Genomic DNA, 18019 nt, shown 5'->3' on the forward strand with positions numbered 1-18019 from the left:
TCTGCTTCCTCAACTGCCACCTATTTCAGTGGGAAAGTTTAACTTCCTTAACTCGTTGCTTTCTGGCCCCAATTTCTTCCATTGCCGCTTCCCCATCCTGTCCTCCTCTGGCCCTGGCTCAAGGCCGACCAAGAGAGCAGGGATTGGAGGGCTCAAAACCGGTGCTTCCCAAACCTGCCTACACTTTGAGAATCACCGGGAATCTCTGGGGAATTACAGTCTCCTAGGCAGCATCTCTGCATGCAGGCTCTGGAACTGTAAGAAGCACCTCCTCTGGGAGGGCAAAGTGTCTTCCTGGTTGTTGGGCTTGGCTTTATTGGGCAGGACTGGCCCGTGGAAGGGCACCTCAAGGTTCCCCGCAGCAGGATGCTACCTGGCATGCTGCTTCTATGAGGGCCCTGCTTGCAGCCTTTTTTTTTAAAAGATGGAGTCTCACTCTGTTGCCCAGGCTGGAGTGCAGTGGCACAATCTCGGCTCACTGCAAGCTCCGCCTCCTGGGTTCAAGTGATTCTCCTGCCTCAGCCTTCCAAGTAGTTGGGATTACAGGCACTCGCCACCACGCCTGGCTAATTTTTATATTTTAGTAGAAATAGAGTTTCACCATGTTGATCAGGCTGGTCTTGAACTCTTGACCTCAAGTGATCTGCCCGCCTCAGCCTCCCAAAGTGCTGGGATTACAGGCCTGAGCCACCGTGCTCGGCCACATGCAGCCTCTTTAAACTTCTTCCTGTTTCAGTTCAACGCCTTATGATCCGGGCTTCTTTCTGGCCCAGTCTTCCCTTGGGCAAGGGGACTTCCCAGACTCCAGACCACCCACGCCTTGAAGACACGGTCATCTCCTCCTACCTCTCTGCTTGCTCCATCCTGGCCTCCCCTTCCCACCCCTTCAAAGGAAGACCTGTCCCCCAGGGAAATGTGTTCTCCCTTTTCATTTTCCGTCCCTACTTCCCTTCCCGCCCCAGATCCACACACTGCCTTGGCTTCACACGGGAGCCATTTCTGGGAGACACCAGTTTACCTGGGGGCACTCCCCCAGTGCTTGTCTGGGCAGTGTTCTCCCTTTTCATTTTCCGTCCCTACTTCCCTTCCCGCCCTAGATCCACACGCTGCCTTGGCTTCACACGGGAGCCATTTCTGGGAGACACCAGTTTACCTGGGGGCACTCCCCCAGTGCTTGTCTGGGCAGTGACCCCCTTGACTCAGCAGCCTTGAGGTCCCTCCTGCACTGCCCTGCAGGATGGGTCGGGTTCTCTGCAGTGGATATTGGTGGCCTTCAAGGACCAGAGGTAGTTAAGAAAGCGTAGGTCTCACCCCACCCTTCCCCATCAGGTGGCATGTTACAATGAAATCAACTCTCAGACCCAGCGGCTACCCTACTGGAAACATCTGTTAGCACAAAGCACAGAAACAGACACCCTGCCTCTGCCCACGAGCTCAGGGAAGTCCCACTCTGTCCTGTCACAACAGCTTTTGTCAGGGTGAATTCAAGGACATGCTCACCAATGACTAGCTAACCTCCAGTCAGAGCACCACCTGTGGGGGCCCAGAACCACTCAGAGAAAGTTCTAGACCCGGGGCACTGCCCTGCTGGTGGCTGGGCTTGCCCAGGCACAGGCAGAGGGGACTTGCGGTGCCTCTTCCCAGGCACACATCTTCAGCAACACTTTTTTTTACTACAGAACAATGATTTCCGACCCTCCCGTGTTAATGTACAGACCCTCTGCTGTGACAGTAGACAACCACATTTGAAGTGCTGGCTGTGGCTGCCTCTGGAGTGTAGACTGCTGCTCAGCGTCTTTCAAAAACACCAACTAAGATTAACTCACACGCTCACAAAATCACAGCAGCACTGAGGCGATTACAGCCAGCATAGCTGCCTCCCCGTGGCCCCTGCTGGGCTCCACGCTCTCGCCCCACGATGGCCACCTCTCTGCAAGGCACGCAAGACTCCTCATCTCCTGCTTTGGGGGTCCCTCTGACCCAAGTTGGCCCCCACCTTGTCCAGTCAAGCCACTGACCCAGTGTGTTTTCTGGCCAGTCAGATACGCCCACCCTTGGGTCTCTGCAGCCCTCGCCTCTGGGCAAAGGCCTGTGCTGGGGTCACCAGCAGCATCGGATTCCAACCTATTCTGGAAGGTCGAAGGGGTGGGATATAAAAGAAAGTGGAGGTGGAGGTGGGGATGGGCTGAGGGGCCAAAAGACGTACTAGGGAAGGGGGCATTTCTTGGGGTCCAACGTCCCGGCTCACGAGCTTCCCCCTCCAAGAGAGCAACCTGAGGTGCACAGAGTGGCTTTGTGACAAGGACACAGAACCACCTCCACCTTGGCTTGGGACTCCTGCAGCCTGTGCAGCCAGCTCATCCGTCACCCACCCTCTTCTCCTGGGATCCGCCACTCTGGAACTTCCCTCTACCTCTGGGCTCTGCCTTCAGCCAGGGTTGGGGACAGCAGGAAGGCAGATCCCATCGCAGACAGGCCTGCCTTCCCCACGGCCTTGCTCAAATCCACAGGAATCTGCTGGGGCTCTGCCCTCTGGCTGGGGCAGGTGGAACTGGCCAGATTGGCGGTGGGGGGACCACTGTGCTTGCCATAGGGACTGGCCCAGCTGCCCCACAGGGGAGCACATCGGAGTAACAGGGGAGGCTGACCCGAGCCTGGCCCGGCTCCACACTCCCCACCCCCACCCCACCATCAGGGACTCGCATTTAATTATCATTCATTTCCCCTGTCTGAATTCAAACTAGGCAGAGATCAAATGATTCCATGATGACAAACCGCCTGTCTCAACTGACCAGATTCCACTGGCAAACACTCCACTGACCTTGGGCAGCTTCCTCTGCTCCCACCTCCTCGGGCCCTTGTGCTTCTGGGGCTTTGTGGAGTAGCTGGACATCAATGATAACACTAACAGTAGCCGGCCTGCCACCAAGTTCTTTACATAGGGGATGCTTATGTCTGTGCTTCATTGGCGTCATCTCACAAGGCCCTGAGCTGGCAGGAAATTGAGGTCTCAAGGGGAAAAGCCACCTGCCCCCAGTGACAACCAGGAAGTGCAAGACTCTGACCCAACCCCCATGCCTGCCATCCCCAAACATGGGCTCAAAACCCCTTCCCAGGGACGGCTGTGTCCACCCCTCAGCAGGAGGAGGAGACCCCACAGCACCGGGTGAGAGGTCAGTGCTGAAGCCAGGGAGGCAGCTCTCAGCTGCCTGTGTGGAGCCAGGGAAGCCAGGGCCACATTTGCAGGGTGAAGTGGGGAACCCGGAAGGCTGGGAACGGGTGACCAAGGCTACACTGGGATGAAGGGAGCCATGGAGCTGCAGGATCTGCGGGTGGCCCTCAGTGGCAGGCAGCCAGGCCAACAGGGGCTTTGGGCTGCAGGTCAGCCCCTCCCCTGCTCTGGAACTTTTGGAGGGCCATTACAAAGGACATCAGCCCCAAGATACTCCTCTGAAATTCTGCCTGAAAGGCCCTTCACATTCCCTAATTGGCACTTACAACATTCCAGAACATTCTATGGTACCTTAAGTTTCTCCTCCCCCTCCAAGGGGCCCTTGAAACTTAAGGATAGGGCAGAAGGGGCTCCTCACCCTGGTCTTGAGGGCTTAGGATCCAGCTGGGGACTCCTAGCCTCCCTGTGTGCTGGGCACGAAAGTAGCTCCTTGTCACTGCTGTCCCTGGGAAAAGAAAAAAGGTTGAGGAAGGGCTCAGAGCCAGCCTTCAGACCAGGCAGGCCTCCTGGACGTACTTACTAACTCTGGGCTAGCTGTTGTCTGAGCTGGCTGGGAGTTCCCCTCTGCACCCCCGTTTCCTCCCCTGTAAGGTGGGAATAATAGTGTATGCCTCTAGGATTAAGTGAACCAGTCATGCATGGGCCGAGAGCCAGATTTGGCATATTGTAGCTGCTCAGTGGACGTTAGCTGTTATGATTGGACCACAATGTGCTTCCGTTTCAATTCTATGGGCATTTTGGAGGTCCTGCTGGATGCTAAGCACCGAAACCTCAACCCGGAAAAAGACCAGAACAACCTGAGCAACAACAGGACCAGCGATGGCTCTCCCTGCTGGAGGATTCCGGAAGCCACCTGGCTGGACCAAGCCCCCTCCGTGTTCTCTGTCAGCGCACTCCCCAGAGCAGCTAGGCCTGATGTGCACAAGCAGACTAATAGAGGCTTGAGGACAAAAAGGGTTTTGAGTGATAAGTGAAAAAAGAAAGGAGATAGGGCTGGGCCAACAGGCCTTCCCTTGGTGGTGGGGAGCCCTCGGAGGTGGGAGGAACCCCAGAGGTGAAGAGAGGGACATGGTGGGAGCACAAAAAAGGCTTCCAGAGCCACAGCCTGGACGAGTCCTGACATGGAGCCCAGCCTCATACGGCCTCTTTCCCTAGTGACTGGCTTTGCTCCTGGCCCTAGGTAGCCCAACAGCTGGGCAAGGGGTCTGCCTGGGCAGGGGAAAGGTGCAGGGCCAGAAGGTAGCAGAGGGAGAAAAGGACACCCTGTCTGCCTCTGGCCCCAAAGACAAGTCCGAACGGAGCCAGAGGGAAATGGCTGGGCCTTGGGGTGCCCCAGGGTCTTGGAGGGGACCGGGTGTTCAGGTTTCGCACAAGTACAGAGGGGCCGGCGACCCCCCGCCCCCCGCCCCCGGAGGCTCCGCCAGGGACAGGCGTCCCCGGGATTGGTGGTGACCCCCGTGAGTTCCGAAGCCCCGCCTCGGCCATGCACTGTCTGCTAGGCGCGCTTGGGGAGCCTAGGGGCCGTCTCGGAGAAACGGGGTGGTCCCCGCCAGGCGGCGGCGGGGCGGGCCCGGGGCGCCGAAGGGGTTAAGGCACCTGGGCCACCGCCCCTGCCGGCCCCTCCTCCCGCGGCCGGGAAAAGGAAAGTCGCGGCGGGGGCGCGGCCCGGCCTCCGTCCCCACCCGCCCGCCGTCCCGCCGGCCCGAGCCGCGGCGCCCAGAGCTGCGAGCCGCTCGCCCCTCCGCCGCTCCGGCCCGGGCCGCCATGTCGCTGTGGTGAGTGGGGCGGGGGGCCGTCGGGGGCCTGGGCGGGGGCGCGGGCCCGGGGCTCCCCCTCCTCCGCGGCCACAGACGGGCGCCGGGACTCCCGGGATGGGAGATAACCCCCGCGCGCGCCGCGCCGGCCTCAGTTTCCCAGGGGCGGATGGGCGGGCGCGGCGGCGGCGGCGGGAGATATTCGCGGTACGCGGCCCCGGACCCGTGCGGGGCGGCGAGGGGTCTCGGGGCGCCACGCTCAGCTCCCCGGCCCCGCGGCCCTGGACAACGCTCCAGGACCCCGGCGGCTGGGACCCCAGGTCTTGCCGGCGGCTGGGTCCCCTCGCCCTTCCAGACCCCTGAGGGCCCCCTGCGCCCGGGCCACTCTCCTCCTCTCCGGGCTTCCTTCCGCGGGACCTCGGACCGCCGCCCGCCCGGCCCCTCTCCGCCCCTCCCGGGCTTTCCCTGCGAATGGAGCGGACCCGGCAGGTGGAGCGCCCTCAGTCCAGGGCCTCGCCGCCTTCCCGGTGCACCCCCCGACCTCCCCCGTCCCGGCCTCGGTGGGCGGCTTCCCTGGAACCCCTAGGGCTGGCAGGGCCGGATCCGGAGCCCTCCGTTTCCTCCCCGGAGAGCTGGACCTTGGGTCACACCCCCCAGCCTGCACCTAAGGTGCCCCTGTCTTCCTCCAACCACATGCCCCAGCAACCTGGGGACCCTATGGGGAAAATGTAGCTCTATGGGGCTCAGCCTGCATTCACCCTGGGGCCTGGACCTGCAACCGGACCAGCCCTCAGGGCAACCCAGGCGTCTCCACGGGCTGTCTGTCTCTCCTGGCACCCTGCTCCTCCCCCTTGGAGGTCAGCGCCATCTCTCTGCTAGGCTGGCCCTGGAAGGCCACTCTGCTGTCCCCAGAGCTCTCAGCCCCCAGGTCTCCACTGGGGAGGGTGGAGCAGGTGTCCTGGCAGCCCCCGGAGGGTGAGATGAAGAGAAGAGGTCCTTCAGGACAGGGGCTCAGGCTCCAGGGCTTGGGACGACCAGCACTCCTGGCAGAGAGCTCTAATTTCTGCTTCTGAAATGGGCGTGACCAGTGGCGGGGTGGGGGGTGTCTCTGGGCAAGAAGGGTCCCTCAAGGGCTGCGGCTGCAAATGTGCCCCCTCCCAGGGAGTAGAGCTGGAGCCTCATGTCTTCTAATGGGGTGTTATGAGCTGGGGATGTTAAGGTGGGGGTGAGGGGCAGTGCCATGCTGGAGTGCTCACTGCATCCTTGGGCCTCCATCAACCATGAGGGCTGCTCTGTGTTGGGTGAGACAGACTGGAGAAGGGGGAGGAGGGCCAGTCTTCCTCAGGTCCCAAGCTCGAGCCACTCTCCAGTGTGCCCCACATGTGATGGAGCTCCTGGGCGGCACAAAGGGTCAGAGGGTGCCCTCTTAATGGCTCTGGTCCTGAGTCACCTAATGATACCGATACCTACTGCTGTGGGGGTTGCACAGGGAAATGAAAGGCATTGGGATTCCGGGGTGGGGAACAGGGCAGAGGTTTCCACCTGAGGCCCTCCTGATAAGGTGACAGCATTCCCCCAACTGTGCAGCTGCTGCCTGGTACTTTATATAGCAGTCAATCCTGTGTTTTAGCCCCATTTAGGGGAAGAAGAAATCGTGGCTCAGAGGTTGTAAACCACTCATTCAGCTTCTAAGCCTCAGGGCCTGATTCCACAGTGCTCCTTGAGGAGACGGCAGAGTGGGAGAGGAAGCGGGACGCTACCTTGGCCGCTTAGGGACTCCAGGACTGAGGCTGTGCCTAGGTCCACTTGCCCGTCTGGGACCACCCAGCCTCCCACGGGGGGGCGCCAGGAGAGCCCTGGGCTCATCTTTTCTCTCTCCTCTGTACTGTCCACTCTCCCCCACAGGAAGAAAACCGTCTACCGGAGTCTGTGCCTGGCCCTGGCCCTGCTCGTGGCCCTGACGGTGTTCCAACGTAGTCTCACCCCTGGTCAGTTTCTGCAGGAGCCTCTGCCACCCACCCTGGAGCCACAGAAGGCCCAGAAGCCAAATGGACAGCTGGTGAACCCCAACAACTTCTGGAAGAACCCGAAAGATGTGGCTGCGCCCACGGCCGTGGCCTCTCAGGGGCCCCAGGCCTGGGATGTGACCACCACTAACTGCTCAGCCAATATCAACTTGACCCACCAGCCCTGGTTCCAGGTCCTGGAGCCGCAGTTCCGGCAGTTTCTCTTCTACCGCCACTGCCGCTACTTCCCCATGCTGCTGAACCACCCGGAGAAGTGCAGGGGCGATGTCTACCTGCTGGTGGTTGTCAAGTCGGTCATCACGCAGCACGACCGCCGTGAGGCCATCCGCCAGACCTGGGGCCGCGAGCGGCAGTCCGCAGGTGGGGGCCGAGGCGCCATGCGCACCCTCTTCCTGCTGGGCACGGCCTCCAAGCAGGAGGAGCGCACGCACTACCAGCAGCTGCTGGCCTACGAAGACCGCCTCTACGGCGACATCCTGCAGTGGGACTTTCTCGACACCTTCTTCAACCTGACCCTCAAGGAGATCCACTTCCTCAAGTGGCTGGACATCTACTGCCCCCACGTCCCCTTCATTTTCAAAGGCGACGATGACGTCTTCGTCAACCCCACCAACCTGCTAGAATTTCTGGCTGACCGGCAGCCCCAGGAAAACCTGTTCGTGGGCGATGTCCTGCAGCACGCTCGGCCCATTCGCAGGAAAGACAACAAATACTACATCCCAGGGGCCCTGTACAGCAAGGCCAGCTATCCGCCGTATGCAGGCGGCGGTGGCTTCCTCATGGCCGGCAGCCTGGCCCGGCGCCTGCACCATGCCTGCGACACCCTGGAGCTCTACCCGATCGACGACGTCTTTCTGGGCATGTGCCTGGAGGTGCTGGGCGTGCAGCCCATGGCCCACGAGGGCTTCAAGACTTTCGGCATCTCCCGGAACCGCAACAGCCGCATGAACAAGGAGCCCTGCTTTTTCCGCGCCATGCTTGTGGTGCACAAGCTGCTGCCCCCTGAGCTACTTGCCATGTGGGGGCTGGTGCACAGCAATCTCACCTGCTCCCGCAAGCTCCAGGTGCTCTGACCCCGGCCGGGCCACTAGGACAGGCCAGGGCACGTGCTCCTGAGCCCCCATGATATCGGGGCTGGAGCCGCAGTGCCCAGGCCTAGCCCTTGGTCCCCAAGGGGAGGTGGAGGGTTGAGGCCTATGTGCCACTGGGTGTGGTGGGGTGCAGATAGCCAGAAAGGGACCTCCCTGTGTGGATAATTCTAGGAAACTGAGGCCCAGGAACGGTTGGAGCTGCCCAGTCTGGAGGCTCTCTCTGAGGAGCGAGGCGCCAGGCCCTGGCAGCCCTCCTGACCTGGGTCCGTTGCTGGCCCCCTCAGATGTGGTGGGAGGTCCTGGTGACCTCTGGAGGAACGCTGTGCTCAGGTACCTGGGCTAGGCCTGGCCTGATGGGTCTGTGGCCACCCTTCGTCTTCACAGGGAAGAGTCTTCTGTGAAATGCTTCAGTCTCCCCAGAGGCCAGGCGGCCCTGGCAGGAGAAACTCAACCCTGTGCAGGCTCACAGGCACCCCCGAGTCCACGCCCTGGTCTCCTGGGAGAGAGGGCCCAGCAGGCTCTCCGCAGCCCCAGGCCTGCCTGGAGACGGGCCGCCTTTGCAACAGGGCCTCCACTCCTGGCTGTGTCCTGTAAGGTCTGGAAGGGCGACCGCTCTGACTACCTCAGCGCCCCTCAGAATCTCCCTGGGGCTGCAGCCCTACCCCACCCCGACACAGGGCAGAAGAGCAGCGCTCCTGGCCCCCCAAAGTCCCAGAGCTGCTGACCCCTGCCCAAGGCAAGTCCCTCCCGCAGCCCCCACACCCCCAGGCCTGGCTCCCTGGCTGGAAAGCAGCTGGTTTGGCCCTGGAAGTGGACATTCCTCTATTACTGTGAAGTTTTATTTATGAAGAATTTGGAGGGAGAAGGCTCCAGGCTTCAGGAGGGGGTGGTGTCCTCCCTGGCCCTCCTCCCTTCCCTTCCCTCATTCCAGCTGCCTGCCCTCAGCACCCCCAGGCCCCTCACAGCCCAGCCCTCTCCAGAGCCCTGCCCCACCGCACCCTGCTTCTCCAGGGCCTAGCAGACCAGTATCTGCCCCGGTGAAGGTATGGATCAGCCGTGGGGGTGGGTGCAGAAGGTTGCCACCTCCTACCTCAGCAGGGGTCACCTAGGAGAGATGGAGGGATTGACACTATTTTCTCAATAAAATGGGACTTTTTTTTTTTTTTTGGTGTGAAACTTCCTGTTCCCAGCTGCATCAGGGAGCCTGTCTGGGGCCAAGGTTGCCAGAGATTTCTAAAGACACAGATTGTTCCTTGTTCTTGGCTGGTGGGTGCACAAGGACTTCTGGAAGGGATTTAGACGGGGCTGAGTGCTAGGATTAAAGTGGGGATGGGAGTACGGCAACAGAAAAACCTGGGAGCTAGCAATGCACCCGGCCCTTGACTGTGCCCTGGTGGACAGCTGAGCTGTGGCTCAAGCGGGAGCCAGTGCCTTCCTGTCCCTGCCAAGGGTGAGGCCAGAGTTGGCCCCGAGGCTAATGTTTCAGTGGGTGGGATTAGGTCGGCCGTACAGAGGCCGGTGGGCTCCCTGACGTCCCTTCCAGGCAACCTGAAAGCACTGAAATAGCTTATGGCCCTGTGCCAGGGACCTTGGCCCAAGCTGCTGACCTCCAGGGTGGGGAGGGAGCTGCCCCCAGGAGAAGAGTCACTCAGGCAGCAGTATGAGCAAGCCAGCCAGCAGCTCCCCGCCTCCACCCAGCTCAGGGGAATCCCAGGGGGGTCAGATGCCCAGGAACGAAAAGGGGACAGCACTGCTGCTATGGAATGAGACCACTTCTCCTGTTGTCCTTCCCAGCTTCTCCCCAACCTCCCCTTTTCCCTAGTTTATAAGACAGGAGAAAAGGGAGAAAGCAAAAAGTTGGAAAGAAACAGAAGTAAGATAAATAGCTAGATGATCTTGGCGCCACCACCTGGCCCTGGTGGTTAAAATGATGATAATAATATTAACCCCTGACCAAAACTACTGGTGTTATCTGTAAATTCCAGACATTGTATGAGAAAGCACTGTAAAACTTTTTGTTCTGTTAGCTGATGTGTGTAGCCCCCAGTCACGTTCCTCACGCTTACTTGATCTATTATGACCCTTCTACATGGACCCCTTAGAGTTGTAAGCTCTTAAAAGGGCTAGGAATTTCTTTCTCGGGGAGCTCGGCTCTTAAGACGCGAGTCTGCCGACGCTCACGGCCAAATAAAAACCCCTTCCTTCTTTAATCCGGTGTCTGAGGAGTTTTGTCTGCGACTCATCCTGCTACATTTCTTGGTTCCCTGACCGGGAAGCGAGGTAATTGACGGACGGTTGAGGCGGCCCCGTAGGCGGCTTAGACCTGCCCTGTGGAGCATCCCCGCGGGGGACTGTGGCCAGCTTGAGCGACGCGGATCCTGAGAGCGCTTCCGGATAGGCAATGCTCTGACGGGTGGAATGCCTCGTCAGAGCAGTGCGTGGCAGGCCCCCGTGAAGGATCAGCGCAGGGGCTGAACACCAGGAAGGAACGGGCACCTGGAGTCTGGACATCTGAAACTTGGTAAGACTGGTCTTTGGAACTTGCCCACTCCATTTGAGTGGAAGCGTGGCGTGATCACCCACGGTGTGCCTGTACCGGCACTTTGGTTTTTGTTTTTGACTTGACTTGAGTTGCTTGATACGTTGGTTTTGGTTTTGACCTGGCTTGGATTTCTGGATACTCTGAGTTTGGTTTTGATTCTGGTTTGGTGTAAACTGAAAAAGTGTGTGTGTGCCCTTTTTACCCATTCTTTGTTCTGTGGTGTGCATGTGGTGTGAGCTTGGTGTTTTGCCTCAAGGAAACACGGGTCAGACACAAAGTAAGCCTACTCCGCTAGGAACTATGTTGAAAAATTTTAAGAAGGGATTTAACGGAGACTATGGGGTTACTATGACACCAGGGAAACAGAACTTTGTGTAAAATAGATTGGACAACATTAGAAGTGGATTGGCCATCAGAAGGAAGCCTGGACAGGTACCTTGTTTCTAAGGTATGGCACAAGGTAACTGGTAAGTCAGGACACTCAGACCAGTTCCCATACATAGAACTTGGTTACTACAGCTGGTGCTAGACCCCACACAGTGGCTAACAGGACAGGCAGCAGCTGTGCTAGTAGCAAAGGGACGGATAGCCAAGGAAGGATCCCGCTCTACCCACCGAGGGAAATCAACTCCTGAAGTTCTGTTCGACCCAACATCAGAAGATCCATTGCAGGAGATGGCACCAGTGATCCCAGTGGTGCCCTCCCCTTACCAGGGAGAGGGGCTCCCCACTTTTGAGCCCACAGTGCTGGTGCCTCCGTAAGATAAAACATATCCCTAGGCCACCCAGAGTAGACAAAAGAGGAGGTGAAGCCTCGGGAGAAACCCCTCCCTTGGCAGCTGGTTTAAGACCCAAAACTGGGATCCAAATGCCCCTGAGAGAGCAACGGTATACTGGGATAGATGAGGATGGTCACGTGGTGGAGAGGCGTGTTTTTCTGTACCAGCCCTTCACCTCTGCCGACCTTCTCAATTGGAAAAACAATACCCCGTCCTATACTGAAAAACCACAAGCTCTAATTGATTTGCTCCAAACTATTATCCAGACCCATAACCTCACTTGGGCTGATTGCCACCAGTTGCTCATGTTCCTCTTTAACACAGATGAAAGGCGGAGAGTGCTCAAGCAGCACCTAAGTGGCTAGAGGAACATGCACCGGCTGATTACCAAAACCCCCAAGAGTATGTAAGGACCCGGTTACCGGGAACCGACCCCCAGTGGGACCCACATGAAAGAGAGGATATGCAAAGGCTAAACCGATACAGGGAAGCACTCTTGGAAGGATTAAAGAGGGGAGCCCAGAAGGCCACAAACGTTAATAAGGTCTCTGAGGTCATTCAGGGAAAAGAAGAAAGTCCAGCACAATTCTGCGAGAGACTGTGTGAGGCCTATCGTATGTGTACTCGCTTTCATCCCGATAGCCCTGAAAATCAGCGCATGATTAACATGGCTTTAGTTAGTCAAAGCGAAGAAGACATTGGAAGAAAACTGCAGAAACAGGCTGGGTTTGCAGGGATGAACACATCACAGTTATTAGAAATAGCTAACCAGGTGTTTGTAAATAGGGATGCAGTAAGCCGTAAGGAAAACCGCAAAGAGAATGAACATCAGGCCCGGCGAAACGCTGACCTGTTAGCTGCAGCAATCAGAGGGGTCCACTCAAAGAGGCAAGGGAAGGGGGGCCCCGGGAAAGAAACTCAGCCTGGCTGTCAGAGCTTGCAGTGTAACCAGTGTGCTTATTGTAAAGAAATAGGACATTGGAAGAACAAATGCCCCCAGCTAAAAGGAAAACAAGGTGACTCGGAGAAGGAGGCTCCAGACAAGGAGGAAGGGGCCCTGTTCAACCTGGCAGAAGAGTTATTGGACTGAAGGGGACTGGGCTCAAGGGCCCCCAAAGAGCCTATGGCCAGGATGACAGTCGGAGGTAAAGACATTGATTTTCTTATAGATACTGGTGATGAACATTCGGTAGTAACCGCCCCGGTCGCCCCCTTATCCAAAAAGACTATTGACATAATCAGAGCCACGGGAGTTTCAGCAAAACAAGCTTTCTGCTTGCCCCAGACTTGTACTGTAGGAGGACATAAAGCGATTGATCAGTTTTTATATATGCCTGACTGTCCCTTGCCCTTGTTGGGAAGGGACTTGCTTAGCAAGCTGAGAGCCACTATCTCTTTTACAGAGCATGGCTCCTTGCTGCTAAAGTTACCCGGAACGGGAGTCATTATGACCCTTATGGTCCCCCGAGAGGAGGAAAGGAGACTTTTCTTAACTGAGTCAGGCCAAGAGATAAGACCAGTTCTGGCTAAGCGGTGGCCAAGAGTGTGGGCGGAAGACAACCCTCCAGGGTTGGCAGTCAACCAAGCCCCCATACTTATAAGAGTTAAGCCTGGGGCCCAGCCAGTTAGGCAAAAACAGTACCCAGTCCCCAGAGAAGCTCTTGAAGTTATCCAGGTCCATCTCAAGCACCTAAGAACCTTTGGAATGATAGTTCCTTGTCAGTCTCCAGAGAACACTCCCCTCCTGCCTGTTCCCAAGCCAGGGACCAAGGACTACAGGCCGGTACAGGATTTGCACTTGGTTAATCAAGCTACAGCGACTTTACATCCAACAGTACCTAACCTGTACACATTGTTGGGGTTGCTGCCAGCTGAGGAGAGCTGGTTCACCTGCTTGGACCTGAAAGACGCTTTCTTTAGCATCAGATTAGCCCCTGGGAGCCAGAAGCTGTTTGCCTCTCAGTGGGAAGATCCAGAGTCAGGTGTCATTACTCAGTATACTTGGACCCGGCTTCCTCAAGCATTCAAGAACTCCCCCACCATCTTCAGGGAGGCGTTGGCTCGAGACCTCCAGAAGGTTCCCACCAGAGACCTAGGCTGCGTGTGGCTCCAGTACGTTGATGACCTTTTGCTGGGACACCCCACGGCAGTCGGGTGCGCCAAGGGAACGAATGCTCTACTCCGGCACCTAGAGGACTGTAGGTATAAGGTGTCCAAGAAAAAAGCTCAGATCTGCCGACAGCAAGTACGTTACTTGGGATTTACTGTCTGACAGGGGGAGCGCAGCCTGGGATCAGAAAGAAAGCAGGTCATTTGCAATCTACCAGAGCCTAAGACCAGAAGGCAGGTGAGAAAATTCTTAGGAGCTATGGGGTTTTGCAGACTGTGGATCCCAAACTTTGCAGTATTAGCCAAGCCTTTGTATGAGGTCACAAAGTCGGGAGGCTGGGAACCTTTTGAATGGGGATCCCAACAACAGCAAGCCTTTCATGAGTTAAAGGAAAAACTTATGTCAGCCCCAGCCCTGGGGCTACCCGATCTGACAAAGCCTTTTACACTGTATGTGTCAGAGAGAGAAAAGATGGCAGTTAGAGTTTTAACCCAAACTGTGGGGCCCTGGCCGAGGCCGGTGGCCTACCTCTCTAAACAACTAGATGGGGTTTCTAAAGGATGGCCCCCATGTTTGAGGGCCTTGGCAGCAACTGCCCTGCTAGTACAAGAAACAGATAAGCTGACTCTTGGGCAAAACCTGAACATAAAGGCCCCCCCATGCTGTGGTGACTTTAATAAATACTAAAGGACATCATTGGCTAACGAATGCTAGACTCACTAAGTACCAAAGTTTGCTCTGTGAAAATCCCCATATAAACATTGAAGTTTGTAACACCCTACACCCCGCCACCTTGCTCCCGGTATCAGAGAGCCCTGTCGAGCATGGCTGTGTAGAAGTGTTGGAATCAGTCTACTCTAGCAGACCTGACCTCTGGGACCAGCCTTGGGCATCAGTAGACTAGGAACTATACGTGGATGGGGGCAGCTTCATCAACCCACAAGGAGAGAGAGGTGCAGGGTATGCAGTGGTAACCTTGGACACTGTTGTTGAAGCCAGATCGTTGCCCCAGGGCACTTCAGCCCAGAAAGCTGAACTCATTGCTTTAATTTGGGCCTTAGAACTCAGTGAAGGTAAGACTGTAAACATTTACACTGACTCTCAGTATGCCTTTTTAACCCTTCAAGTGCATGAAGCATCATATAAAGAAAAGGGCCTATTGAACTCTGGGGGAAAGGACATAAAATATCAACAAGAAATCTTGCAATTATTAGAAGCAGTATGGAAACCCCACAAGGTGGCAGTTATGCATTGCAGAGGACACCAGCAAGCTTCCACCTTGGTGGGCTTGGGGAATTCCCGTGCTGACTCAGAGTTCTGGAAAGGTAGAGTGGATGAATTGGACTATCAAAAATAGTTAAGGGAAAGTATGTCAGGAAACAGGATTAAAATGGATACAGGCTCTCCCTATGGCATTATTTAAAATTAGATGTACCCCTTCTAAAAGAACAGGATATTCCCCTTATGAAATATTATATCATAGGCCCCCTCCCATATTGCGGGGACTTCCAGGCACTCCCCGAGAGTTAGGTGAAATTGAATTACAGCGACAGCTACAGGCTTTAGGAAAAATTACACAGACAATCTCAGCCTGGGTAAATGAGAGTTGCCCTGTTAGCTTATTCTCCGCAGTTCACCCTTTCTCCCCAGGTGATCGAGTGTGGATCAAGGACTGGAATGTAGCCTCTTTGTGCCCACAGTGGAAAGGACCCCAGACTGTCATCCTAACCACTCCCACTGCTGTGAAGGTAGAGGGAATCCCAGCCTGGATCCACCACAGCCGTGTAAAACCTGCAGTGCCTGAAACCTGGGAGGCAAGACCAAGCCCAGACAACCCTTGCAGAGTAACCCTGAAGAAAATGACAAGCCCTGCTCCAGTCACACCCAGAAGCTGACTGGTCCATGCACGGCCAAAGCATGAGGAAGCTCATCGTGGGATTCATTTTTCTTACACTTTGGACTTATACAGTAAGGGCTTCAACTGACCTTACTCAAACTAGGGACTGTTCCCAGTGTATTCGCCAGGTCACTGAGGTATGACAGCAAATTAAAACAATCTTTCTGTTCTATAGTTATTAAGAATGTATGGGAACATTAAAACAAACTTGATTGTATAATGCCACTCAGTACAAGGTATGTAGCCTGGGAAATGACCAACCTGATGTGTGTTATAACCCATCTGAGCCCCCTATAACCACTGTTTTTGAAATAAGATTAAGAACTGGCCTTTTCCTAGGTGACACAAGTAAAATAATAACTAGAACAGAAGAAAAAGGAATCCCCAAACAAGTAACTTTAAGATTTGATGCTTGTGCAGCCATTAATAGTAACAAGCTAGGAACAGGATGTGGTTCTCTTAACTGGGAAAGGAGCTACGGAGTAGAAAATAAATATGTTTGTCATGAGTCAGGGGTTTGTGAAAATTGTGCCTTTTGGCCATGTGTTATTTGGGCTACTTGGAAAAAGAACAAAAAGGACCCGGTTCATCTTCAGAAGGGGGAAGCCAACCCCTCCTGTGCTGCCGGTCACTGTAACCCACTAGAACTAATAATTACCAATCCCCTAGATCCCCGTTGGAAAAAGGGAGAACGTGTAACCCTGGGGATCAATGGGACAGGGTTAAACCCCCAAGTTGCCATTTTAGTTAGAGGGGAGGTCCACAAGCGCTCTCCGAACCCAGTATTTCAAACCTTTTATGAGGAGCTGAATCTGCCAGCACCAGAACTTCCAAAAAAGACAAAAAAATTGTTTCTCCAATTAGCAGAAAATGTAGCTCGTTCCCTTAATGTTACTTCTTGTTATGCATGCGGGGGAACCACTATCGGAGACCGATGGCCTTGGGAAGCCCGAGAGTTGGTGCCTACTGATCCAGCTCCTGATATAATTCCAGTTCAGAAGGCCCAAGATAGCAACTTCTTGGTCCTAAAAACCTCAATTATTGAACAGTACTGTATAGCCAGAGAAGGGAAAGACTTTATCATCCCTGTAGAAAAGCTTAATTGTATAAGACAGAAGTTGTACAACAGCACAACAAAGACAATTACTCGGTGGGGCCTAAACCACACTGAAAAGAACCCATTTAGTAAATTTTCTAAATTAAAAACTGCCTGGGCTCATCCATAATCTCATCAGGACTGGACGGCTCCCACTGGACTATACTGGATATGTGGGCACAGAGCCTACATTCTGTTACCTAATAAATGGGCAGGCAGTTGTGTTATTGGCACTATTAAGCCGTCCTTTTTCTTATTACCCATAAAAACGGGTAAGCTCCTGGGTTTCCTTGTCTATGCCTCCTGAGAAAAGAGAGGCATAGTTATAGGAAACTGGAAAGATAATGAGTGGCCCCTTGAAAGGATCATACAATATTATGGGCCTGCCACATGGGCACAAGACAGCTCATGGGGATACTGAACCCCCATCTACATGCTCAATCGGATCATACGGTTGCAGGCCGTCTTAGAAATACTTACTAATGAAACTGGCAGAGCTTTGACTGTTTTGGCTCGGCAGGAAACCCAAATGAGGAATGCTATCTATCAGAATAGACTGGCCTTGGACTACTTGCTGGCAGCTGAAGGAGGAGTTTGTGGAAAATTTAACTTAACCAATTGCTGCCTACAAATAGATGATCAAAGACCAGTGGTTGAAAACATAGTCAGGGACATGACAAAGTTGGCACATACGCCTGTACAGGTTTGGCACAAGTTTGATCCTGAGTCTTTATTTGGAAAATGGTTTCCAGCTATAGGAGGATTTAAACCCTCATTGTAGGTGTATTGCTAGTAATAAAAACTTGCTTGCTGCTCCCCTGTGTATTACCCTTGCTTTTTCAAATGATAAAAGGTTTTGTTTCTACTTTGGTTCATCAGAAAACTTCAGCACATGTGTATTATATGAATCACTATTGCTCTATCTTGCAAAGAGACTCAAAAAGTGAGGATGAGAGTGAGAACTCCCTCTAAAAAGTGAAAATTCTCAAAGTGCGGACATAGGGAATGAGACCACCACTTCTCCTGTTGTCCTTCCCAGCTTCTCCCCAACCTCCCTTTTTCCCTAGCTTATAAGACAGGAGAAAAGGGAGAAAGCAAAAAGTGGAAAGAAACAGAAGTAAGATAAATAGCTAGACGACCTTGGCACCACCACCTGGCCCTGGTGGTTAAAATGATAATAATAATATTAACCCCTGACCAGAACTACTGGTGTTATCTGTAAATTCCAGACATTGTATGAGAAAGCACTGTAAAACTTCTTGTCCTGTTAGCTGATGTATGTAGCGCCCAGTCACGTTCCTCACGCTTACTTGATCTATTATGACCCTTTCACGTGGACCCCTTAGAGTTGTAAGCTCTTAAAAGGGCTAGGAATTTCTTTTTCGGGGAGCTCGGCTCTTAAGACCGAGTCTGCCGATGCTCCCGGCGGAATAAAAACCTCTTCCTTCTTTAATCTGGTGTCTGAGGAGTTTTGTCTGCGACTCATCCTGC

The 18019-nt window shown here is 54.7% G+C and overlaps 1 protein-coding gene and 1 pseudogene across 1 annotated transcript; both read left to right on the forward strand.

Annotated features, from left to right (window-relative positions):
* Positions 1 to 4752: 4752 nt before the first annotated feature.
* Positions 4753 to 10314, forward strand: B3GNT7 (UDP-GlcNAc:betaGal beta-1,3-N-acetylglucosaminyltransferase 7). The gene is made up of 2 exons (XM_009238217.4): positions 4753 to 5007; positions 6892 to 10314. The coding sequence occupies exons 1-2, from the start codon at positions 4997 to 4999 to the stop codon at positions 8084 to 8086; spliced, it is 1206 nt and encodes a 401-aa protein (XP_009236492.3). The 5' UTR covers positions 4753 to 4996; the 3' UTR covers positions 8087 to 10314.
* A 5127-nt stretch (positions 10315 to 15441) lies between these two features.
* On the forward strand, positions 15442 to 17907 carry LOC129058161 (endogenous retrovirus group 3 member 1 Env polyprotein-like; annotated as a pseudogene).
* Positions 17908 to 18019: the final 112 nt, after the last annotated feature.

The sequence above is a fragment of the Pongo abelii genome, chromosome 11, assembly GCF_028885655.2.
Source record: "Pongo abelii isolate AG06213 chromosome 11, NHGRI_mPonAbe1-v2.0_pri, whole genome shotgun sequence".
NCBI lineage: Eukaryota > Metazoa > Chordata > Mammalia > Primates > Hominidae > Pongo > Pongo abelii.